The 21,247-nt window shown below is 43.8% G+C and overlaps 1 protein-coding gene across 4 annotated transcripts in view; it reads left to right on the plus strand.

The window, feature by feature from the left end:
- The window catches only part of MGMT (O-6-methylguanine-DNA methyltransferase), a 291,274-nt gene that overhangs the window by 14,002 nt on the left and 256,025 nt on the right, over positions 1 to 21,247 (plus strand). For 2 of the 4 annotated variants that reach the window (XM_034663434.1, XM_034663437.1), the window contains exon 1: positions 8,045 to 8,102. In XM_034663434.1, coding sequence (XP_034519325.1) covers positions 8,049 to 8,102 — 54 coding nt within the window. In that variant the 5' untranslated portion in view covers positions 8,045 to 8,048. Of the gene's footprint in view, positions 1 to 8,044; positions 8,103 to 12,308; positions 12,415 to 14,808; positions 15,261 to 21,247 lie in introns of those variants that run through there. The other 2 variants (XM_034663435.1, XM_034663436.1) reach the window with 2 other exon arrangements.

Genomic DNA, 21,247 nt, shown 5'->3' on the forward strand with positions numbered 1-21,247 from the left:
TCGTGGCCCAGAACATGACCTACCTTGGTCAGTGTTCTGCGGTTTTTGGGTAGAGTGTTCTCGTGTGTCTGCTGGGTCGGGCTTGTTGATCATGCAGTTCAGGTCCTCTGTCTCGCTGGTCTCTAAATTACTAGCTATAGCTCGAGATTTGTCTGTTTCCCCTTTGATTCTCAGCTCCTGCTTCCTCTGCCTAAAACTTTTTATTAGGTATGTGCATATGTAGAATTTGTATGTCCTCTTGGTGAATGAACCCATTTACCTTTCTGAAATGGCCCCTTCCGTCTTAATAATAGTGCTTGTTTTGAAATTCCTTGTTTGATACTAAGATGGCTACTCCAGGTTTCTTTTCCTTAGTGTTTCTGTGGCAAATGTTCTTCCACTCATTTATATTTTACTGATTTTGTCATTACCTCTCACATGTGTTTCTTTTCTTTTTTTTTTTTTTTAAGATTTTATTTATTTATTTGACAGAGATAGAGACAGCCAGCGAGAGAGGGAACACAAGCAGGGGGAGTGGGAGAGGAAGAAGCAGTCTCATAGCAGAGGAGCCTGACGTGGGGCTCGATCCCATAACGCCAGGATCACGCCCTGAGCCGAAGGCAGACGCTTAACCGCTGTGCCACCCAGGCGCCCCTCTCACATGTGTTTCTTGTAGGCACCATACAGTTGGGTCTCTTGTTTTTAAAAACTCTTATCAAATCCAGACTTTTTAGAAATTGGAGTATTGAGAGCATTTGCGTTATGCAGTTATCAGTAGGGTTGGGTGTAAGTGCGCCGTCTTGCTGTTTGACTTCTGTTTGTGCCATTTGATCTTTTGCCCCCTCATTTTCCTGCCTTCTTTTGGATTATTTGGATATATATGTTAATGATTTTAGCTGGACTTCTGTCGATACTATTGGCTTACTAGCGCTTTCTCCATTCTTTTCTTTGTAGTGGTTGCTCTGGGGTGTCGTGTGCATGTTTAGCGTGTCAGAGTCTGTGCCCACGTGACATTTTTCAGCATCACATACAGTGGAGAACCTTACGACAGCTGCGTCAGGGTCTCCCGTGTTCCTGTTGGACTCATGTAATACATCTTATTTCTGCATATGCTACAGACTCCAAGATATATTGTCATTTTTGCTTTAGGCAGGGAGTTATCTTTTATTTTTTATTTTTTTAAAGAATTTATTTGACACAGAGAGTGAGCTAGTGAGAGAGAGAGCACAAGCAGGGGGAGCAGCACAGGCAGAGGGAGAAGCAGGCTCCCTGCTGAGCAAAGGGCCTGATGTGGGACTCGATCCCAGGACTCTGGGAGCATGACCTGAGCTGAAGGCAGACGCTTAATTGACTGAGCCACGCAGATGCCCAGGAGTTATCTTTTAAAGAGATTAAAAATAGGTACCCTCTTTTATATTTATTTGCATATTTTCTGTTTCTCATGCTCTTCATTCCTTTGTATAAATCCAGATTTCCATCTGGTATCATTTTTTTTATGCCTAAGGAACTTGCACCAATGTTTCTCAAATGCAGGTCTGTTCGTACATGAACCGTCTTCCTTTTTTCTTCTTTTGAAAAAGCCTTTGTTTTGCTTTTATTATTGAAAGATATTTTGCTGCTTATAGAATTCTAGATTGACCATTTTTTCCTGTTCATGCTTTAAGTATGGTGTTCCATTGTGTCCCGCCTGACATAGCTCCTGATGACCAGTGTGCTGTCATGCTTAATGTTTTTTCTGTCCTGCTTCCCCCTTCTGGCCACTTGGAAGGTTTTCTTTATCGCTTTTTTTCCCAGCAATTTGATTATGATGTGCCTCAGTTTACTCCTCTTTATGTTTTAATGCTTTGCTTTCTATGAGTTTCTTGCATCTGTGAGTATAGATTTTTCATTTAATTTGAAGAAATAGTTAATATTTTTTCAAATATTTTTCTGCCTTTTTCCTTTTTCTGTGGTGACTCCAACGTGTGTCCGATTGTTTAATATTGTTCCACATCTTACTGATGCTCTGTTCATTTCCTTCAGTCTCTTTTTTTCTGCCTGGATAGTTAAAAAAAAATATTTTGCCTTCATTGTCACTAATTTTTCCCTTCTGCCATATCTAATCTGTTCAGCACACCAGGTGTATTTCTCATTTTAGATACCGTATTTTACGTCTAAGTTCCATTAGAGTCCTTTTTATATCTTCTCTTCGTATGTTTTTTATTTCCTCTGTCTTGACCATGGGGGACATATCTATAATAACTGTTTTAACCCAGGCAGGCTGGCTCCAGAGCCCGTGACCTTTAGCACATGGATTTTGTGTCAGCTCTTTTGCCTTCTGTCAGAGGCTTTTCTGTTTGTTTTCTGTTTTTTGACTGTATTTGGGTAATTGTGTTTGCCAGAGAGCTGTGCACTAAGAAAGTTAAGTATGCCAGGAAACCTAGTCTGAGGCTAGATTATGCAAGTACAGATGAACTCTGTCAGTGAGCATACAGGCAGCCATAGTGAAAAGGGAAGTAGGAGCGACCCAGCACTCATTGTATAATTAGTACAGAAATATCATCTATTCAGGAGAGAGAAACCTTTTCCTGTGAGAGGAATCTGTCCTAAAGTTTTAAATAAGGGATAGTAAGGAATTTAGTGTTGGCTTTTTTAAATGACCGAATGCAGAAATGGTTTTTGTATGACTTTCTTTTCCTTTGTTTTCCTGTGGATCCTCAATTTAAACTGAAGGTATCATGTTGTTTAGGGAACTGACAATGACAGTCGAGCGAGACATGTTCCAGTGGTCTTCCTCGATTGGGTGGAGGATGGAAGAGGGTCAGAGAGGAATGCATGGAGAGAGGGTCTTCTCAGGAGGAGTCTGTCACCCAGGAGTCTGATGTAAGTCTGCCAAGGAGCGTTAGGAGAGAATACGGGTCAGCTGCCAGCGGGCTTCCAGAGCCGTCCCTCCTGTTGCTGCCCTGCCCTGCTGGTTCCCGTGCCCTTCAACTCTGGCAGTGTTTTCTGCTCACACTAGATCCAGGTCAGCAGTGAGAATGACACTCAGGTGGTCCCAGGTGGCAGGTGTTGGGTTAAGCTGGTAGAAATGGGTTGACTCTCTGTTAAGAAATTTAAAGAACTTTATCTGTATTTTTACTCCAAAGGAGGGCCATTTCAACTGAATACTGAGAGGACCAGAATTGGAAAGTCAGAGGAAATCAAGGGCCTCTTGAACTCAGGGTATTTTTCCCTTGTCACTGTTGCTGTTTTTAAGGCATGGCATCACTAGAAGCATGCTCTGCTGAAGGCTGTCATTGTGGCATTTTCAGGCTGTGGAAGACGAGACCAGACAGGAGGAGAGTGTGTTCCTTCCTGCCTGAATTCGCACACCACTGCCGTTAATGCCTCTGCCAGCCCAGACCTTCATCAATTAAATTTAATAGTGGTGATAACATTAACCCCCTGCATTGCTGTCTACCTGACCGTCTAGAGAGCTCACTGCAGCACTGCATCTGGAAATCAATCAGTGGCAGCTGTCCTTTGTCCCTGGTTTCTCAGGTACCTAGTGTGAACTGCTCGGCGTGCAGAGCTAGCCTGGTGGTTTGCACTGTTTCTCTCACAGCCACGTGCACACCTGAGAAGAAAAGACTCAACATGTACCCTACAAGCGGGACGTGCAGGTTGCTGAGAGGATACGCCCGTGCTGTCACCACTGTCGGCCCCCCCCACCAGTGTGAGAACCGTGCATGGCCATGATTGTATGATGCTTGCCAAATACTCCCTGAAATGAGCATGGTACCTCCTACCATATGTGAATGGCCACATCACTTCAGTGATTCCACATCTCAGGGGCTGCAGGAGAAGTAAGGGGGAAATGTGTTAACTGCCTAGTTTTGGGTTACATATAAACTTTGCCCACGTGGACCAACACGGTGTGCTAGCATGCAACAGAAATGAACCCGTTTCTGTCTGCGGTGATGGAGTTGTGCAAGTGTGCGGTGTGCTAGCGTGCAACAGAAATGAACCCGTTTCTGTCTGCGGTGACGGAGTTGTGCAAGTGTCTCTTAGCATGGTCTTCAGCCCTTAGTAAAAGCACTCTTTGCTCTTTTCCAGTCACCAGATGTGCATCTTCAGGTTTTGTCATTTTCCCAGCGTACATGATTTCAGCTTCAGTGTGGTTTGCTATATTAATTGGATCTTGAGTGGTTTTTTGGTGCAGTGGTTTTTCTTTTTTTCTTTTTTCTTCCTCCTTCCCTCCCTCCTTTCCTCTTTCCTTCCTTCTTTTTTCCTTTTAAAATTATGTGTTGTTTGATACCCACCAACGAGTGCGTGAGATGTCTAAGCTGTGAAGTACAGACGATAATCAGGACACCGGCCAGCTCAATGCTGATTCAGGAAGCATCGCACCACCTGTCCCGGGGAGGGCATCTGGCACCTCTCCTCCTGTCCTGCCCCCCCCTTCTGTTATGGCTGTTCTGAAGTTTGTGTTTATCTTTCTCTTGCTTTTTAGATGTGTATAGTTTGACCATCTACCCAGCTGCTTTTCAACAAGATCTCATTTAGCGTGGCTCATTTTGACTTTTATAAAGAGCATATGATGTGCTCTGAGTGTTCTGAGCCTTGCTTTCTTCTGCTCAGAATACCGTCTGAGCTGTGCGTGGCTACATACGCCGTCTTCACGTCCCAGCATCTCCCCATGTGACTGTGCCTCTGTTTGCTTGTGTATTTGTCTGTGTTTGGTCCCCGGGCACTTGGATTGTTCCCAGTTTTTGCTGGTCACCCACGGCAGCTATGATCACGCTCGTATGCGGCTTCCAGTGCACATCTATGACCGTTCCTCCTTGCTGTTCACTCAAGGGCACAACTCCCGCACCGTCCCTCTTCAGTGTTACAGGACAATAACTGTTTTGTAAAAATGGTTGAAGCACATTAGACTCCTATCAGTTGATGTTCATCCTAACCAAAACTTGGAAGTTCCTCAATCATTGCTAACCTACCGGCTAGAAAATAATGACCTCATTGTGATCTTCATTGACGTCCCTCTGATTACCAGCGAGCTTGAGCAGCTTTCACGTCGCCATTCATGATTCCTCTTGCCGGGTGTGTGCTCGTACCCTTTTGCCTGTATTTCTGCTGGGGTATCCTATTCTTATTGATTGACAGGAGGATTTTACCTTCTGGATTCGAGGGCTTTGTCACATGGGCAGCTGTTACTGTCCCTCAGTGCGTGGCTTACCTTTTGGTGGACAGGGGTTCTTAATTTTCATGTAGTCGAACATAATTGAATTTGTGATTCTTTTCCTTTATAGTCTATTTCTGTAATGATAGCACATTATATTAATTACCATAGCTTTAGGCTAACTCTTAATGTTGGTGGCGTAAGTCTTCCCATCTTGCTCGTCCATACAAATTTCAGAATCAGCTTGTCAGATTCTTAGAAAGAAGCCTTTGGTGTTTTGATTGGAGCTGCTTACATCTATAATTAATTAATTAATGTGGGGAGAATAACATCTTCATGATGTGACTCTTCCTCCTGAATGTGCTGTATCTTTCCTATCTATTTATTTAGGTCTTCTTTAGTGTCTGCTTATTTTTAATAGTTTCTTTCATAAAAAGCCTGCCCCACTTTGGTGATGTTTTCTCCAGGTCCTTATTGTTTTTGTTGCTATCATAAATGGTCTCTCTCTCTCTCTCTCTTTTTTTTTTTTAAGGTAATCCTTTCGTTGTGATTGGTACATGGAAATGATGTATTGATTTTTGTATGCTCATCTTATATTTAGTTTCTTTGCTAAATTCTCTCTTTAATATACTGTATGAATATTCTTGAATTTTCTGTGTAGACGCTCAGTTATACTATCTATGAATGAGAGTTGGCTTCTTACCTTCCACTCTGTTAATTAATCATTTACTTCTTTAATTCGCCATGTTGCACTAGCTAGGGCCTCCACAACCATAGTCAGTAAAGATGTGGTCATAATTTATATATTTACCTTGTTGCTTATTTTAAAGAGAAAGCTGATAATTTTTCACCAACAAAAATGAAGTTTGTTATAAACTTTTGGTAGAAAGGAAGCTTCCTTTTTTTTTTTTTTTTGGTTGTCTGAAAAATTTTAAAAAGTCATTGGTAGGCTCTGAACTTTACTAAATTATTTTTCTGCCTCCATCAAAATGATTATGTGATTCCCACCCCCTGTGTCTGCTGATGTGGGTAATTACTTCTGTAGATTTATTAATGTTAAATCATTTTTGTGTTTCTGGGATGAACTTGCCGACTAGGCATCATCTGGGCTACGCTTACTGATTTTTTGTTTGGGGTTTTTGCATCCGTGTTTACAAATGAGATTGCCCATTCTTTTCCTTCCTTATAGCATCCCTGTGTGGTCTGGGTTTCAAAGATAACCGACTCATGAATAGATTGGCCATCCTCTATTTTCTTTTCTCTAGAAGAATTTAGATTAAAATGATCTTTTCTTTCAAAATTTGGTACATTTTGCCTTTATAACCCAGTATTTGTGGGAAGACTTTTAAATTAGTGATTTAATTGCTTTTTTAGATAAAAGATTATTTAGTTTTTTTAAAGCTGTAGTTAGGTTAATTATTTTAAGCCAGATTTTCAATTTTTGAGAGGGAAAATAGTTCATTGTTTTCTCACAAGTTTTAAATCTCTGTTATTGTGTTCCCTGTTTTCATTCCTTGTATTGCTTATTTTGACATTCTCTTCTTTCTGCTTGTCCTGTCTTAGGAGATGTTTGCCTGTCCTTGTAGCCTTTAGGAACCAGATTTGACTGTGGGCCCACGTGTTGTGTCTTAGATCTAATAATTGCTCATAAGTTTCTGCCTCCTATTTCCTCTTGTTTCTTATTCTCTGTCCTGTTTCTGACTTCCAAATTAAAGGCTTACCTTACGTTTTGACCCTCTTGCCTTTGATGATTTCACGTAGCATCCTCCATGTCCTGCTTTGCTGTGTTCTAAAAGTTGTAGTAGGTCTATTTCATTGTTATGCCTTTTCAAGTATCTTTTAAGTTTCAGTATGATTTCCTGCTTGGAAAATGAGTTATTTGGAAGTATTTTTAAATTTCGAGACATAGAGTTTTTATTTATGACTTTGTTATTAATTTCTGTGGTAGGTTAATACTAAGGTGGCTCCTATCACCTTCGCCTCCTGTTGTTGCTCCTGCAATTGCTGCATTTTGTGGAAAGGGGATTTTACAAATGCAGCTAAGGCTGCTGGTCAGTTGACCTAGAGATAGGGAGAGTCTGGGAGTGGTCCTGACCTAGTAATCACATGGGCTCCTTCCAAGCCGTGAGTTTTCCCGGTGGTGGTGGGAGAGGGCGTGGGTCGCAGGCTGGAGAGGCTGCTGTCTGTGGCTGAGGTGGCAGGGCTGGAGGGGCGAGGTGCTGAGAGCGGTCACTGCCTGCCACCCTGCCAGACAATGGGGCCCCAGCCCTCCAGCTGAGGGACCCGGCTTCCGTGGCCACCCACACGTGCTGGCAAAGCAGACTCCCCCCCAGCCTGCAGCTAAGAATCAGCCCTGCGGACACCGGGACATGGTCTCTGAGACCCTGAGCAGAGGCTCTGGGCCGGACCAGTGGCACTTCTGAGGCAGAGGACGTCAGATGACAAATGGGGGGTGTTCGGATCACGACGTATGCAGTAAATTCTTTTCACAGCAATAGCAGATTAATATGCTTTTAATCGTATCACAGTGGGTGTATGAGGCCCAGAGGCTGCCGCCGCCGTTGTCCAGCCTTGCACGAGGGTTGTCTGCCTCCTGGCCACATGTGCGGGGAGGGTGCGTCTGTCTTCGTTCAGGACCGTGCGGAGCCCACACGGCTGCATTGGCGGTGGGTCCGGGTGTCGCACCCCCACGCCAGCGTTCCTGGTTTTCTTCTTTCACTAACTGAGTTAATACTGTCAGGATATTGTCCTTTCTCTTTTTTTATGATCAGTCAATCAGTTTACTTATTTCAGTGGACTGACTTTCGGTTTTGTTGTTGTCCTTCTTGTTTTTCTGTCTTATGCTTAATTTCTGTTCTTCCTGCTCTTATTTCCTTCCATCTGTTTTCTTTGAATTTCATTTGGTGTTTTTGTTTTTCAGGTTTTTGAGATGGAAGCTCACTTGATTTTCAGCCTCTCTTCTTTTTCAGATGGACTTACAGAGGTATACATTTCTTCTGATGTGAATGCAGCTCTGGCCGCATTCTGTAAATACTGATACTCCTATTTTTATATTCACTCAGTTCAAAATATTTTCTAAGTCTGTTATATTAAATGTTTAACCCCAGAATATTTAGCTATGTGTGCCTTACTTTCCAAAAGTTGTTTTTTTTTTTCCCGATTATCCTTTTGTTAGTGATTTTTGGTCCAGTGTCACTGCAGGTTGTGCTTGCGGCCGGTCTGACTTCAGTCCTTGCGGTGTGCTGAGACTTGCTGTGGAACAGTGCAGGAGAGGGGCTGGTGAGCCCTGGAAGAGAGTGTGCGTTCTGCAGTTGCTGGGGGCGGAATTCTAGGTGTGACCCTTCACAGGCTGGGTAAGGCACACCTCTCCCGTAAGCTTTATGACCTCTTTGCCTCCGTGCCCGCATCATCTACTGAGAGAGAGATGCATTAAGATCTCAAATTATTGGGGCGCCTGGGTGGCTCAGTCCTTAAGCGTCTGCCTTCGGCTCAGGGCGTGATCCCAGAGTTCTGGGATCGAGCCCCACGTCAGGCTCCTCCTCTGGGAGCCTGTGTCTTCCTCTCCCACTCCCCCTGCTTGTGTTCCCTCTCTCGCTGGCTGTCTCTCTTTGTCAAATAAATAAATAAAATCATTAAAAAAAAAAGATCTCAAATTATGTTTTTGGTTTGTCTGCTGCTTTGGTTCTGCCTGTTTCCTAATATATTTTTAGACTGTAATATTAGGTGGATACACATTTCACATTGTTAGGTCTTCCTTTTGAACTGACTTGTTGATTGTTATGAAGTGTACCTTTATGCTGCAGTTAATACTTCTTGCCTTAGCATCTTCATTGGCTAGGATTTTTTTTTATTGTGGTAAAACACATAATATAAATTTACCATTGTAACCATTTCTAAGTAAGTAGTTCTGTAATATTCAGTACATTCACACTGTTGTGCTCCAGGTCTCCAGAAGGTTTCCATCTTGCAGCCCTGAAATTGTTGTACCCGTCAGGTAACTCCCCGTTTCACCCTCCCCCTAGCCCCTGGCAACATAATTTTCTGTTTTTGTGAATTTGACTCCTTTCGGTACCTCATAGAAGTGGACTCCTACAGCGTTTGTGTCCTTGTGGCTGGCTCCTTTCACTTAGCAGGTGTCCTCGTGGTGCGTCCGTGCGTGCTTGTGCTGTTTTGCCAGCAAAACAGAGACTTTGTTAGAGGGGATGTATGTAATAGATCGGCTGGAGGACAGAGAGCGAATTTCTCCCTTCCTTCCCCTTGTTTTTTCTTCTGTTTAGACCCTCCACGGATTAGGTGAGACCCACCTGCGTTGAGGAGTGGAGTCTGCTTTACTCTATATGCTGATTCGGATGCTTCTCTCAGTCTGCACACCCTCACAGACATACGCAGAAATCGTGTTTAACCAAACGGCGGGACGCCCTGTGGTGCAGTCAGGTTGACACGTGAACGTACAGATCATACATGCCCCCACCACATTTTATGTTCTCCCTCTGATAGACTCTTGCGTGGCTTCCTCCTCTCGTCCATTGTGAATAGTGCTGCCCTGAACATGGGGTGCAAGTATCTCTTCAGGTCGCTGCTTTCACTTCTTTTGGATGTACACCCAGCTGTGGACTTGCTAGGCCACGTGGTAGTTCTGAATTTTTGAGGAAACTCCTTACCATCTGTAGGAAGTACATCATTTTCCACTGCTCCCAACAGTGCTCGGGGGCTCCAGATTTTCCCTATCCTGGCCAACATTTGTTATTCTGCTTTTTTTTTAATAGCAGCATCCTTACAGGTGCAAAATGTGCATTGTCTGGCGTTACTGTTATTATATGCGACTTCTTTCCATCAGATCTGAATGGTGTATCTTTTTCCATCCTTTACGTTCAGACTTCGTCCTTATATTTAAAGTGTGTAAATAGCGTATGGGTTTTTAAAATATCTGGCGTAATAAGCTTCATTTTTTTAGTCCAGTCACATTCAAATCACAGGGTTGCCTGGGTGGCTCAGTCTGTTAAGTGTCCAACTCTCGATTTCGGCTCAGGTCATGATCTCGGGGTCATGAGATAGAGCCCCTCGTTGGGCTCCGCACTGGATGTGGAGTCTGCTTGAGATTCTCTCTCTCTCTCAAAATAATAGTAATTATAGACGTAGTTGAGTTTAATTCTGTCATTTTGCTATTTGTCCTCTACTTGACCCGTATCTCTTGTTCCTTTAGTTCTACTTTATTTTGCTTTCTTTTAGATTAATACAATATTTTTATTCTTCATTTTCCTCTATTACCTTTCTCATTCTACAGACTTTTTTTTTTCTGTTAGTGATTCACCTAGAGATTGCAGTGTGTATCCTCGCCTTGCTAACGCTCACCTAGAACGGCCCCTTTACCACGTCCTGAATGATGAGGTGCTTCATAGAGGTTTCTTCTATTTACCTCCGACCCAGCTTTTGGGCTCTTGGGTTCAGTTCTATAAATACTCTAAAAGTCATCACCATCATAATTGTTGTTGTTTTCAACATTTAATACACATGCAGATTTATGTGATCGATTGATTGATTGGTGGGTTTTGTTCCTGTCTCCATTACTGTGCTTCCGTGTCAGATGATTTCCTTCTGCTTGAAGATCCCTTAAGTTTTCTCCCTCCCTCCCTCCCTCCCTTCCTCCCTTTCTCTCTTTCTCTTTCTCTTTCTCTTTCTCTCTTTCTCTTTTCTTTCCTTCCTCCCATCCTTCCTTCCTCCCTTTCTTTCTTCCTTCCTCCCTTCCTTCCTCCCTTCTTTCCTTCCTTCATTCCTTCCTTCATGCTGGTCACCTGGCAGTGGTCAGAATGAGTCTTGAACACGTTATCTTCCGTCCCTGCAAGAGTAGGGTAATGGTTGTTGATTCTTGAGTTACTTTATTTCAAGTGTGCCCTTCACTTTCTCCTGGTTTCCGGGTTTCTGTGGAAAAGTCAGCTGTCAGCTCTGTTGTTGCTCCTTGGAAGCTCACGTGAATCTTTGACCGGGCTGCTGTGGTTTTCTCTCTGGTTTGAAGCTAATTAACTCTGTTCTGTGTAGTTGTGATTTTTCTTCAGGTTTCTTCCACTGGAGTTTGCTGAGTTTCTTCAATCCCTGGGTTGCTGTTCTCTGTTTCGGAAAGTGCTTTACTCATTTTTGTGATTATTGTTGCTTTCCTGCTGATTGTCTCTCATCTGTGGTGCTTCTGTTTTCCTCCCACCTGTCCTCCTATCTGTGCACCGGCTTGGACATTTTCCATGCACCTGTCATGTGGCTCACAAGGCCTGTGCTCTGCTCCACTCAGCCTCCCATAGTCTTACTCTGGAGTTCCCTGTTCCAGAGTTGGCATTTTACAGTTCTGTGAAAGGCCCATTTCATTTTTAACGTGTGTTTCGATTCCGTATTTAAAACCCTCCAGTTTCTCATTCACTTTGTCTTTTCCTCTTAGTTTCGAGCATATTAATCATAATTATTTCAAAGTTTTTGTGTGCTGACACCAGTATCTTGGACATCCATTCTTCTGCTGTTGTTTTATGGTTTTTTCCCTTCTCTTCGTTGTGAGGTACACTTACACATCTGTGCACACATACAGTGTGCACACTCACACACACAGATAATTTCTGTACGTGGGACAATCACAATTTTGTGTTTGGTTTTTTCACCCGACTTTTTGTCATAAGTACTTTCCATACGATTGAACTTCTGCCACCATTATTTCTAGAGATGCCATAGTGTCCCGCTGTAACGTAACGTAACATTCTTTAATTGTTGGATATTTAGGGCATTTCCACACCTGAGACTCTGTCCTAAAGAACTAATTAAAATTTTGTCAGAAAGATGTTTAATGTGGTGTTTTTGAGAACGAAGACAAGTAGAGACGGTATTTGAAGTGTTGGGTTGAGGAGATGCTCACTGGCCTCCCGGCTTCTTGAGTTCGGCAACTGTGCTTATGGTTTTGGATCCCCAGTAGTGTGAGCGCCATTGACGGGTGTCATTTCAAGCCTCATCCACCAGCTGCTTGTTGGGTGCTTGTGGGTGGGATGTGTGGTGGGGCTTGCATTTGACCCTGAACCAGGCCCTGACCACGTGGACTTTTGGCTCACCGTGGCAGAAGTGAATGACACGCTCAGTGGCCAGCCATGTGTTTTATAGCCCTCATGAGCTCTGGGCTCCTCGTTTTCAGTGACATCAGCTCATTACCTCCTGGTCTCAGTTTCCCTCCTCTGTAAGGTGACAGTGTTGGCAGCTATGGAAACGTATGTCCATGACATCCAGAATGGAGCCACTAGTCATGTGTGCCACCAGACACTTGAAATGTGGTGAGTATGACTTAGGAACGGAATTTTTAACTTTTCTCACATTTTAATTGATTTACATTTAAACGTGTTGCTCCATGTGGCTAGCAGCTGCTGTACTGGGCAGCCTGGTCTGGGTGGGGTCAGTGTTCACTGAATGGTCTTCATCCACACTGTCATTCTGACATTTGCTGTCTTCGCTTATCTTTATTTTTATTTATTTATTTTCTCATTAGTGCTCTGAGTATTAGATACTCCTTTCTGTGTATACGAACAGATTACATATTGTTCCCTCTCCGTGCTGTTTTAACAGGGGCATCTTCTCCGCGGGGAGAGTAATTTGCCTGAACAGGACGCTAAAAATATAAAGTAGGCTGAATTAGAAAAGAAGGGATTTTGCTGGAAAGTAGCTTGTGTTGCAAAACCATTGAAGTAGACGGAGGCATTGCTGGCCATACACACAGTACCTGCGGTTAGCTCTGCGACGTCCCTTTGACCGGGTTTCAGACTTTTGTCAAAATTAGCCATTTAAATTTATGATTCAGTTTTCTCTTGTAAGTAATTGCTGTTTGTAAATGAGACTAGTTTCTCTTTGAATTTATGGTACAAATAACATGATTTATAGTTACAGATCTCTTGATCCTCTGGGTCCAGGCAAAATAAACGTAGTATCTAATGCTGGAATTGGGCAGGGTTTTTCTGCGTATCTTAGAATATCTGCTTCGTTAAAGCGGGTTAAGTTATTTTAGAAACTATAAATAGTCACTTAGTAATTAGGTGTTTGGTTTTATTTGTTATAACGGAGTGCTTATTAAAGTTCAGTGCGTTTTTACCCCATGGATCAGAAGCTTTTATAGGCCAAGTGATAACACGCATTTTCTACATTTCGCTTGCTGATTATGACTCATTACAGATGACAGATGGTCTGCTCAACTTTCAAATTCCTGTTTGCTTGTGGAGAACAGAAGTTCTCATCTCTTCTGATTGGGCATACTCCAAAATTCCAGACCCGTTTTATATAATATAACCTTATACTATATCACATAGTCAAAAGGGAGAAGTGATAACACGGACTTGCTCTCGCCAGACTGTGGTCCGTCCTGGCTTATCTCTTTCTGCCAGGATTCTTCCTTTTTTTCTAGGCAGAGCTTCCTCATGTAGTTAAAATGACATCAGGACTTCATCGGGGTGCCGGTTCCTGCAGACACAGCCCTGTGTCTGGTCACAGAGACCGTAATGCCATCACCGACCAGTTTGGTGTCTTCCCTCGTCCAGCGGGGTGGCACCGACAAGATTGATGTCACATTGTACACTCCGGGAGCTCTGGCCCGGCTGGGGACAGGCACTAGTGCACCTGCCTGTGTGGCCGCGTTTGGAGAGCACACAGTGATGGACACGGTGGGATTGTAGTATTTGCCATCTGGACTCTTCCTTTTAATTTTATCCCCATCATTTTTAAGAAAAGAAAATTGATGATTTGTGTGTATGGAATCAAACATCATTACACATGGAAAGCTGTGTTTTATAAGTATTTACAGGAAGCACCAGTGTCTGGAATTTCAGTCACTCTGAATCTTCCTTCAGCCCATTCCCCTCCAGAAGCCACTTTTATCCACCTTAGTCCTGCATGGATTTTATTTGCTCTTCTCATGTGATCCAATAACAGAAGTACATTTAAAAACTTATGCATGTTTAATGAATGGCCACTGAGAGGAGAAACTGCTTTTATAACAAGATTAATACCTTGGCTCAAGGGACATAACAGTTTAGTAAAATCAAAGTTTGTGTAGTTATCCTAGCTGTGCTTTCAACCTCTGGCTTTCTTATAAAAATGTCTAAATAAAATACTGATATCCGTCTCCGGCTCTGAGTCCCATCTGCGTTACGTGGCCTGACCTGGCATCCACCCAGGGTCTGATGTCTGGGCCAGGGTCTCTGGGTGCCTGTCACCTCAGCCTGTGCACCAGTGCCAGCGGTCTCCATGCTTAGATGTNCGTTACGTGGCCTGACCTGGCATCCACCCAGGGTCTGATGTCTGGGCCAGGGTCTCTGGGTGCCTGTCACCTTAGCCTGTGCGACCGTGGAGCGTGGGAGTGTGCGCCAGTGCCAGCGGTCTCCATGCTTAGATGCTTCTGGAAAGTAGTAGTATTTTGTGTTGTTTTAAATAAACTCACACATAGTCTTTCCCCTTTAATTACTACATCTTCATGTAGTGGTCTTGATGTATTTTTTTTTCATTTCTTTTTTTGCCGAGAGAGTCCTATTAGGGTGGAAGCTATAGAGCAAATATTCTGAATGGTTTCTCATTTTGAGAAGGAGGAGTCTCATTTCTTTGTCTGATTTATAATGTGATAGAGAGCTGCTGGCCAGCTGACACTGATCTCAATTTATGATCTGTGTCATCTTCTTATTTCCCAGCCCCAGACCCGGATCCCTGTACCCAGCAACGCGTCTCCGAGGCAAACACACAGCACCGTCGTTCTGAATCCCAGAGGCCGCAGGGAGCGGTTTTCATTGAGAATTTTGATGCGTGTCTGCCGGCCTTCCCCAGTCTGCAGGTGGTGTGCCCTTGCAAGGGCGGCTGATGAGGGCCCTGCGGACGCTTCTTGTCTTCCCGGGCCCATCGGCCCATTGCTCCGTGGCCGGTCTTTGGGGTCAGGGTAGACCCCGCAGAGACACAGATACCGGTAGAACGGGGTTTCGCCTTTTTGTTTCGAGCAGTTTTGCGCTTGTAGAAGAGCTGCACGAGCAACACGGACGTCTCCGCGCCGTCCCTCCAGCGTCGTCCACGGTCGGCACCTTGCATCTGCTCGCGCGACCTCGCGCGGTTACCACCGCCAGGGAACGACATGCAGCACATTGGCGTGTTGGTCAGTGTCGGATACGGCTCCACGCCTTGTTCACGACTCACCACGTGTCCCGCTCCTGACATTTTTCTGTTCTGCCGTCCAGCCCAAGACCGCACACAGCATTTAGTGACCATCTGTCCATCGTTTCTGCTCTGCAACAGTTCCTCTGTCTTTGCTTGTGACCTGGATGCTTTCGATGAACGCTGGTCAAGTATTTAGTAGGATGTCCCTGATTTGGCCTTTTGATGTTGTCTCATGATCAGGTTGAGTTTCCCACTCTTGTTAAAAAGAGCGCGGAGGTGATAGTCCGTCTCAAGGCCTCGCACCATGAGGTATATGACGTCCACACGTCAGTCACCGGGAATGCTAACCTTGCTCACTTGGTTAAGCTGCGATCCGTCATGTCTCTCCAGCCATAGAGTTACTATTTCACCCTGTGTAGTTAAGAAGTACATTGGGGGAGATATTTTGAAACCACACAGACTTCTTGGTTCTCAGGCTTTCACCCACTGATTTTTGCATCCATCAATGTATCTTGCCTGCAACAATTATTGCTGTGTTTTTTTGTCTGATGTTACGTATTTCCTTCATTCTTTCTTCATTTACTACTTGGANTGGGGGAGATATTTTGAAACCACACAGACTTCTTGGTTCTCAGGCTTTCACCCACTGATTTTTGCATCCATCGATGTATCTTGCCTGCAACAATTATTGCTGTCTTTTTTTGTCTGATGTTACGTATTTCCTTCATTCTTTCTTCATTTACTACTTGGAATTCTTAAGGAAGAGCTGTTTTTTCTCTCCCATTGNTTACTACTTGGAATTCTATGTGATGAATTATTGGTACTAGAATGGACTCTTGGGTATTCTTTCATATTGTGGATTTTAGGCAGTACTGTCTTTACTTATATTGTTACTTAAACAGCTTTGATGTCAGCTCCTTGGGGTTGACTCCTGTGTGTCTGAGATATGCCCATCCTTCTTTAGTACTTCTTACTTTCTGGCACCACATGTAATCCACACGCATCTTGTATTTTCCTTGCCTCAGCCCTGGATTCAGTCACTTCCGGCGGGAGCCCAAGTACCTTTTCCTGGAGGATGATATTTAGAAACCCAAATCTGGGCACAGGTGTGCTTGTTGGTGCCGAGGTGCTGTGGCTCTGACCCTTCTCCGTGGACAGGGCTGGAGGTCTCCACACATTCACCGACCCATGCCTGCACATCATCATGCATCCTGTGTTTACTGCTCTGTCTGTCATCTGCACGCATATTTAAACACTCTTGAGTTTGTCTTGACACCTCCAATTCAAATCCAACACAGCAGGTTTCCTTGTAGCCTGCACCCTTCCCTGGTAGTGAGAACCCTGGCTCTCGTGATCCACAGTGTACTCTTCTATGTAACAGGAAGTAAACAGACTTGGGGAAGCACGTGTCTGTCACTGCATTGCAATCACCAGTGCAGATCGGGTCTGCTAGGTGAAATCCTATTTGTGAAGGAGAGTATATCTTGTCCTTGCTTGGCAAAAAAAAGTAGTCTACAGAATTCTTCTAAACTACTCATGTAAGTGTGGTTGGGAGCTTGGGGTTGAGGTTGGACTAGGATAGACAGAAAATGAACTACCTTTGTTTCAGAATAGATGGCATGCTTCCAAATAGGGGGACCAGCTAACTTGCTTATTTTTCAAATTCCAAATGTTACATGTTGAGAAGAAATTAAAAGAAATATTGAGGGTCCTCTACTATTAATATTATATGAATAACAATTTTCTTTTATAGCATTCTCTACTTATTTAGAGCTTGTTTTTTGTTGTTGTTCTTACCCATTTTCTTTTAATTCCCATTTTTTGTTGGATTGGTTCTTTTTACCTATATGTGATTCATTATGAATCTTACTTCTGTTTGTTATAAACACAGATATTAAATTTTCATGGCATGAGCATGAAGCCCTCTAAAAGTTCTAGTTGCACTTTATTATAGCAGGGGTCGTACCATATTCATACTTAGAGGTGTGACAGTTGAAAGTTTTAAAAGTATTCTGTGTCTTTATGGACACTGTGGTATGTAAGGTCTTATACCTGACTCCTATTTCATGAAGTTTTCTTACTAGAATTGTGTTTACTGGTGGCAAAGGACCATAAAACTTAGCTGACACAAATACAAACTTATCGTTGTTAGTTTTCATCAGATGAGGATTGGAAGTCGTTGGACATCTTTATGAAGTGTCCAGATCCTGGCATAGGGAGGGCAGGGCATTTAGAGGTCTGTGCATAATTCCCCACGTTCCTTCCCTGGCTGTGGTGGTCAGGCTAGTGGGCAATGTCTTGGAGATGAACCCAGACCCGTACTGGATGTTTGGTGGTATTTGTCACTGCAGAATAACCAAGCCTGTTCTGACTGATATAGTGAGGATTGCGTCTGTGTCTAGGAGATAGTTATGAGTCTGGCAAAAGTGTAGGCTTTGAAATGTGTTGGATTTGACCTTGAATACACACCTACTACTTGCGTGCTGTGCCCTTAGGTTGGTTGCTTAACCTCCCAATCTGTTTTCTCATCTACAAGTAATTTGTTCTACCCTCGGTTCGCTGGGAGGAGTAAATGAGATAATGTATGTAAAGCGCCTGGCCCCGTGCCAGGCATATGCAGCTAATCAATTCCATTCCTACCCAGCTAGACCTTCTGATAGTCCGTTGGCATGAGGTCACCTCTGTAAAGCCCAGAAACATTCTTTTTCTGGGATGTTTGCTTTTTGACAACAAAGGAAATAGATGATCCCATGGCTATTTTATCTTGCTTTATAAAAGGGGGTTAAAACAAGGTATGGAGAATGTGTGCCAGAGGTGTGGTGTGAAGTGCTGGTTGTGTTTCCATGAGGAAAGCTGCAGCTGAGGTCTGAGGCCGTCTCCCCGTGTGAAGACGTGTGCCTGGGGAGCGGACCACCTGCCTTCCTGACGGCCTGCACGACTACAGGGCCCCCTGTCACCTGTGATTAACTCACAGAGAAACCAGTGTGGGGACTCACAGATTTCTCCCTTTATTCTTGTCTTTAAAATCAAGTTACATCCTTTTTTTTTTTTTAGCAATAAACTTTTGAAGAAAATGAAGACTCTAGAACAGATGTAGTGACGGGGTAATCCGCTGACTGTGGGCTGCAGTATTACCCACGTAGACCTGATGGAGATGGCCGCTCTTAAGAGCAGCTCTACCCAAACACAACATAAAAATGTATGTGGGCTGGAAAGGCACTTTTTCTGTTCATGACTCTACTCCATATTTCATTTATATTTAAAACTGAGTTGACGAATATGAATACAGATGTTTAGAGTTATTGTAACGTCATGTTTGTTTGTGTGCACGGACCATATCTTACAGTTTAAAGGGAGAGCAGTTAATGGTTTTGCCCACACTGCCTGGGATGATTTCTTCTTCTTTTTTTTTTATCCTCCAGCTTCCATTCTTCAGGTGTGTAGCTATTTTAGTGTTATGAAGGATGATGGATGATGCTGGAAAGTTTCTTTGGAAGCACTTCTGATATTGTGCAATGCACTTGGGGGTCAGCTGCACTTGACTGATGCATGATTTATCCCATGTCCCTGCCACTTCCTGAGATAAAGCTGCTGTTTTATCAAAAATGCCAGCAACGGTGATTTAGAATTTATAAACCTCCGTTTTCGAATAATTGTTCTGATTACTTTCTGCCTTGGCAATAAAATGATAAAGGTAATTGCACACAAATGTGAGATAGCACCAAAATACAATAAAATTAACGTGAATTAGCTTGACATGTCGATGAGAAGTATTTATGAAATGTCGTGTTGCAATAAGGGAGGGCGATATTATAGCTGGAAGGTGAGTTATTGCCTTAATGTAATACTCCTTGAAATTTAAAAAAGAGACTCTTTCTGTTGAGGGTGATTGTGCTTTTGAAATTAAGTTGAAGTGATTCTTATAATTGGCAACAGTAATGCATTTTGAAGGTAATATCTTTTATTGTGTTATGCCCAGTTGTATTACCTTTTATTTAGCGGTTTCTGGCTCTAGCTTTTCTAAAAGTCGGGTCGAGGCTGACTTGAATTCTGTCGGATCCGGGGGCTTGGATGTTTTATTCTCTTTTCTGTATTTCCTCTGGTGTGAATGTTAACAGATTTTTAAAGAATATTTTATTGAATCACTTAGATATCAAAGGTTAAATATCACAGTTATTTTTTAAGGAAGTTTAAGGAAGGTTCTTATAAATGTGTTTTGTCTTCCTGTCTTTGCATGCGTTCTGGGGATATCCCATCACTGCATAATGGTTTCCATCAGGGGCAGACCCGGGATCCCCATTTAAGTACACATGGGTTATGACCTGCCCTTCACAATCCTGAAATGAAATTCGTAGATAACATCTACCTACATACAGACACTAGTGTTAAAAAATCTTAAAAGTAAGATACAAGTAAAGGGGCAGTAATTTATAATGCAGGTCTGTGTATTCGGAACAGAAATAGCAGGGCGGGCCTTGGCTGGAGCAGGCGGTGCAGTGAGCGCTAGTGTGCGCTCTCCCCCCCCCCCAGCTCAGCAGCCCCCGCCAGTTTGCTTCAGCTCCTGGTTTGATCAGCATTGACATCAGTGCCACGGCTTTTCTGACATGGTGGCTGGCTTTCTGTAAAGTGCCAAAGAAGATGGAGCCCATCTTCCCGCTGAGTTGCAGGCTGCTCGCATCCCGGCACCACCCTGTATGTGCGGAAACCCCGCAACAGGTCTGCACGCGCACACGGTCGATGTGCTTGTGGTTCGGCTGTGTTGCAACATATTCGAAAGTGTCACAGGGTGCGGGATGACTCTGATTACACATCTTCCAGAACGTTCTGCATCCCTGACCCCTGCCCTTTGCATGTTCCCAGCTCAGGCAGTCACTGTGACAAATGACACTGCCTTCTGATTGCCGACACCCCCCGTTGAGAAAGACAGGCGAGGACCCCCAGTTTGGGAGCATCAGACCCCAGGGTGCGGTTAGGTGGGGGCCTCCCCGGTGCCCTCCTGATGAGGGGCCTGTGCCATCGCGCACCACCGGGGCAGCCGGAGGTGAGGTGTCCGGATGGGCGAGCCTCCCCGCGGCTGTGTGCTTCCACCAGCGGCCCATTTGTACCCAGGTCTGTGTGCCTGGCTGTGTTTTTTGTTTGTTTTCATCTGACTTGCTGATAAAGTTTCTAGTGCTGGTGATGTGTGTGACATCTAGCAAAGACCTTGGACGATCTGGAAAGCGAGGCTGACTTTGGGACACGTCACAGAAATGAGCGGCGTGTGCCTCCTGCTGTTGCTTTTGGGAGGATGACACTGGTCTGCTGTTCTCCTAGAGAGTAAGGTATTGTAGCAAATATGCCCCGGGAACATAGAGTAGAATTTTCCCAGGAAAAATAAACCAGTGGGATTTTTTTCCAGGAACAGAAATCAAATAAGTGAAATAAGGAGATGTAGTGGTAGATGGCATCTCTTTGTAGGCCCCCTTCTGTTTTCTAGTCACACTGTTGTATTGGCCTCCTGGGCTCCCTCCATTTAGACAAAGATGGAAACAAGGTGGTAAGAGAGGGTTTTGTGATTAGCCCTGCGTGCACTGCACTTACAGGTTAAAATGTGGACCAACTAAAAAATACCAAGCGTGTGTTTCAATGTCATGTATAAATATCATATACAATAAAAATGGAGTACTCCTTTTTTAGCTTAAGGCTGAATTTTGAGGGCTCTACAATTACCATGGAGTTCAGTCACCTGGTGGCGCTGGGGCATAATGTGGGTGCATTCAAGCTGGTCTTTTCTTTGGAAGTGGTCGAGCTGCTGTCTGTCTGGCGAGCCCCGTACCTCAGGGCCTTGAGGGCTGCTGCTGTTTGGGTTTTGCTTGTTCTTGCTCATGGTGTCTTATTTCCGTGTGTTCCCGGTGCTTTGTACCAGAAATTGCATTAGATTGCATTGGAAAATTCTTCATTATTTGCTCATAAGAGTCACATGGAACCTGAGACGATTGCTCTTGA

This window comes from Ailuropoda melanoleuca, chromosome 6 (assembly GCF_002007445.2).
Source record: "Ailuropoda melanoleuca isolate Jingjing chromosome 6, ASM200744v2, whole genome shotgun sequence".
In the NCBI taxonomy this organism is placed as follows: Eukaryota; Metazoa; Chordata; class Mammalia; order Carnivora; family Ursidae; genus Ailuropoda; species Ailuropoda melanoleuca.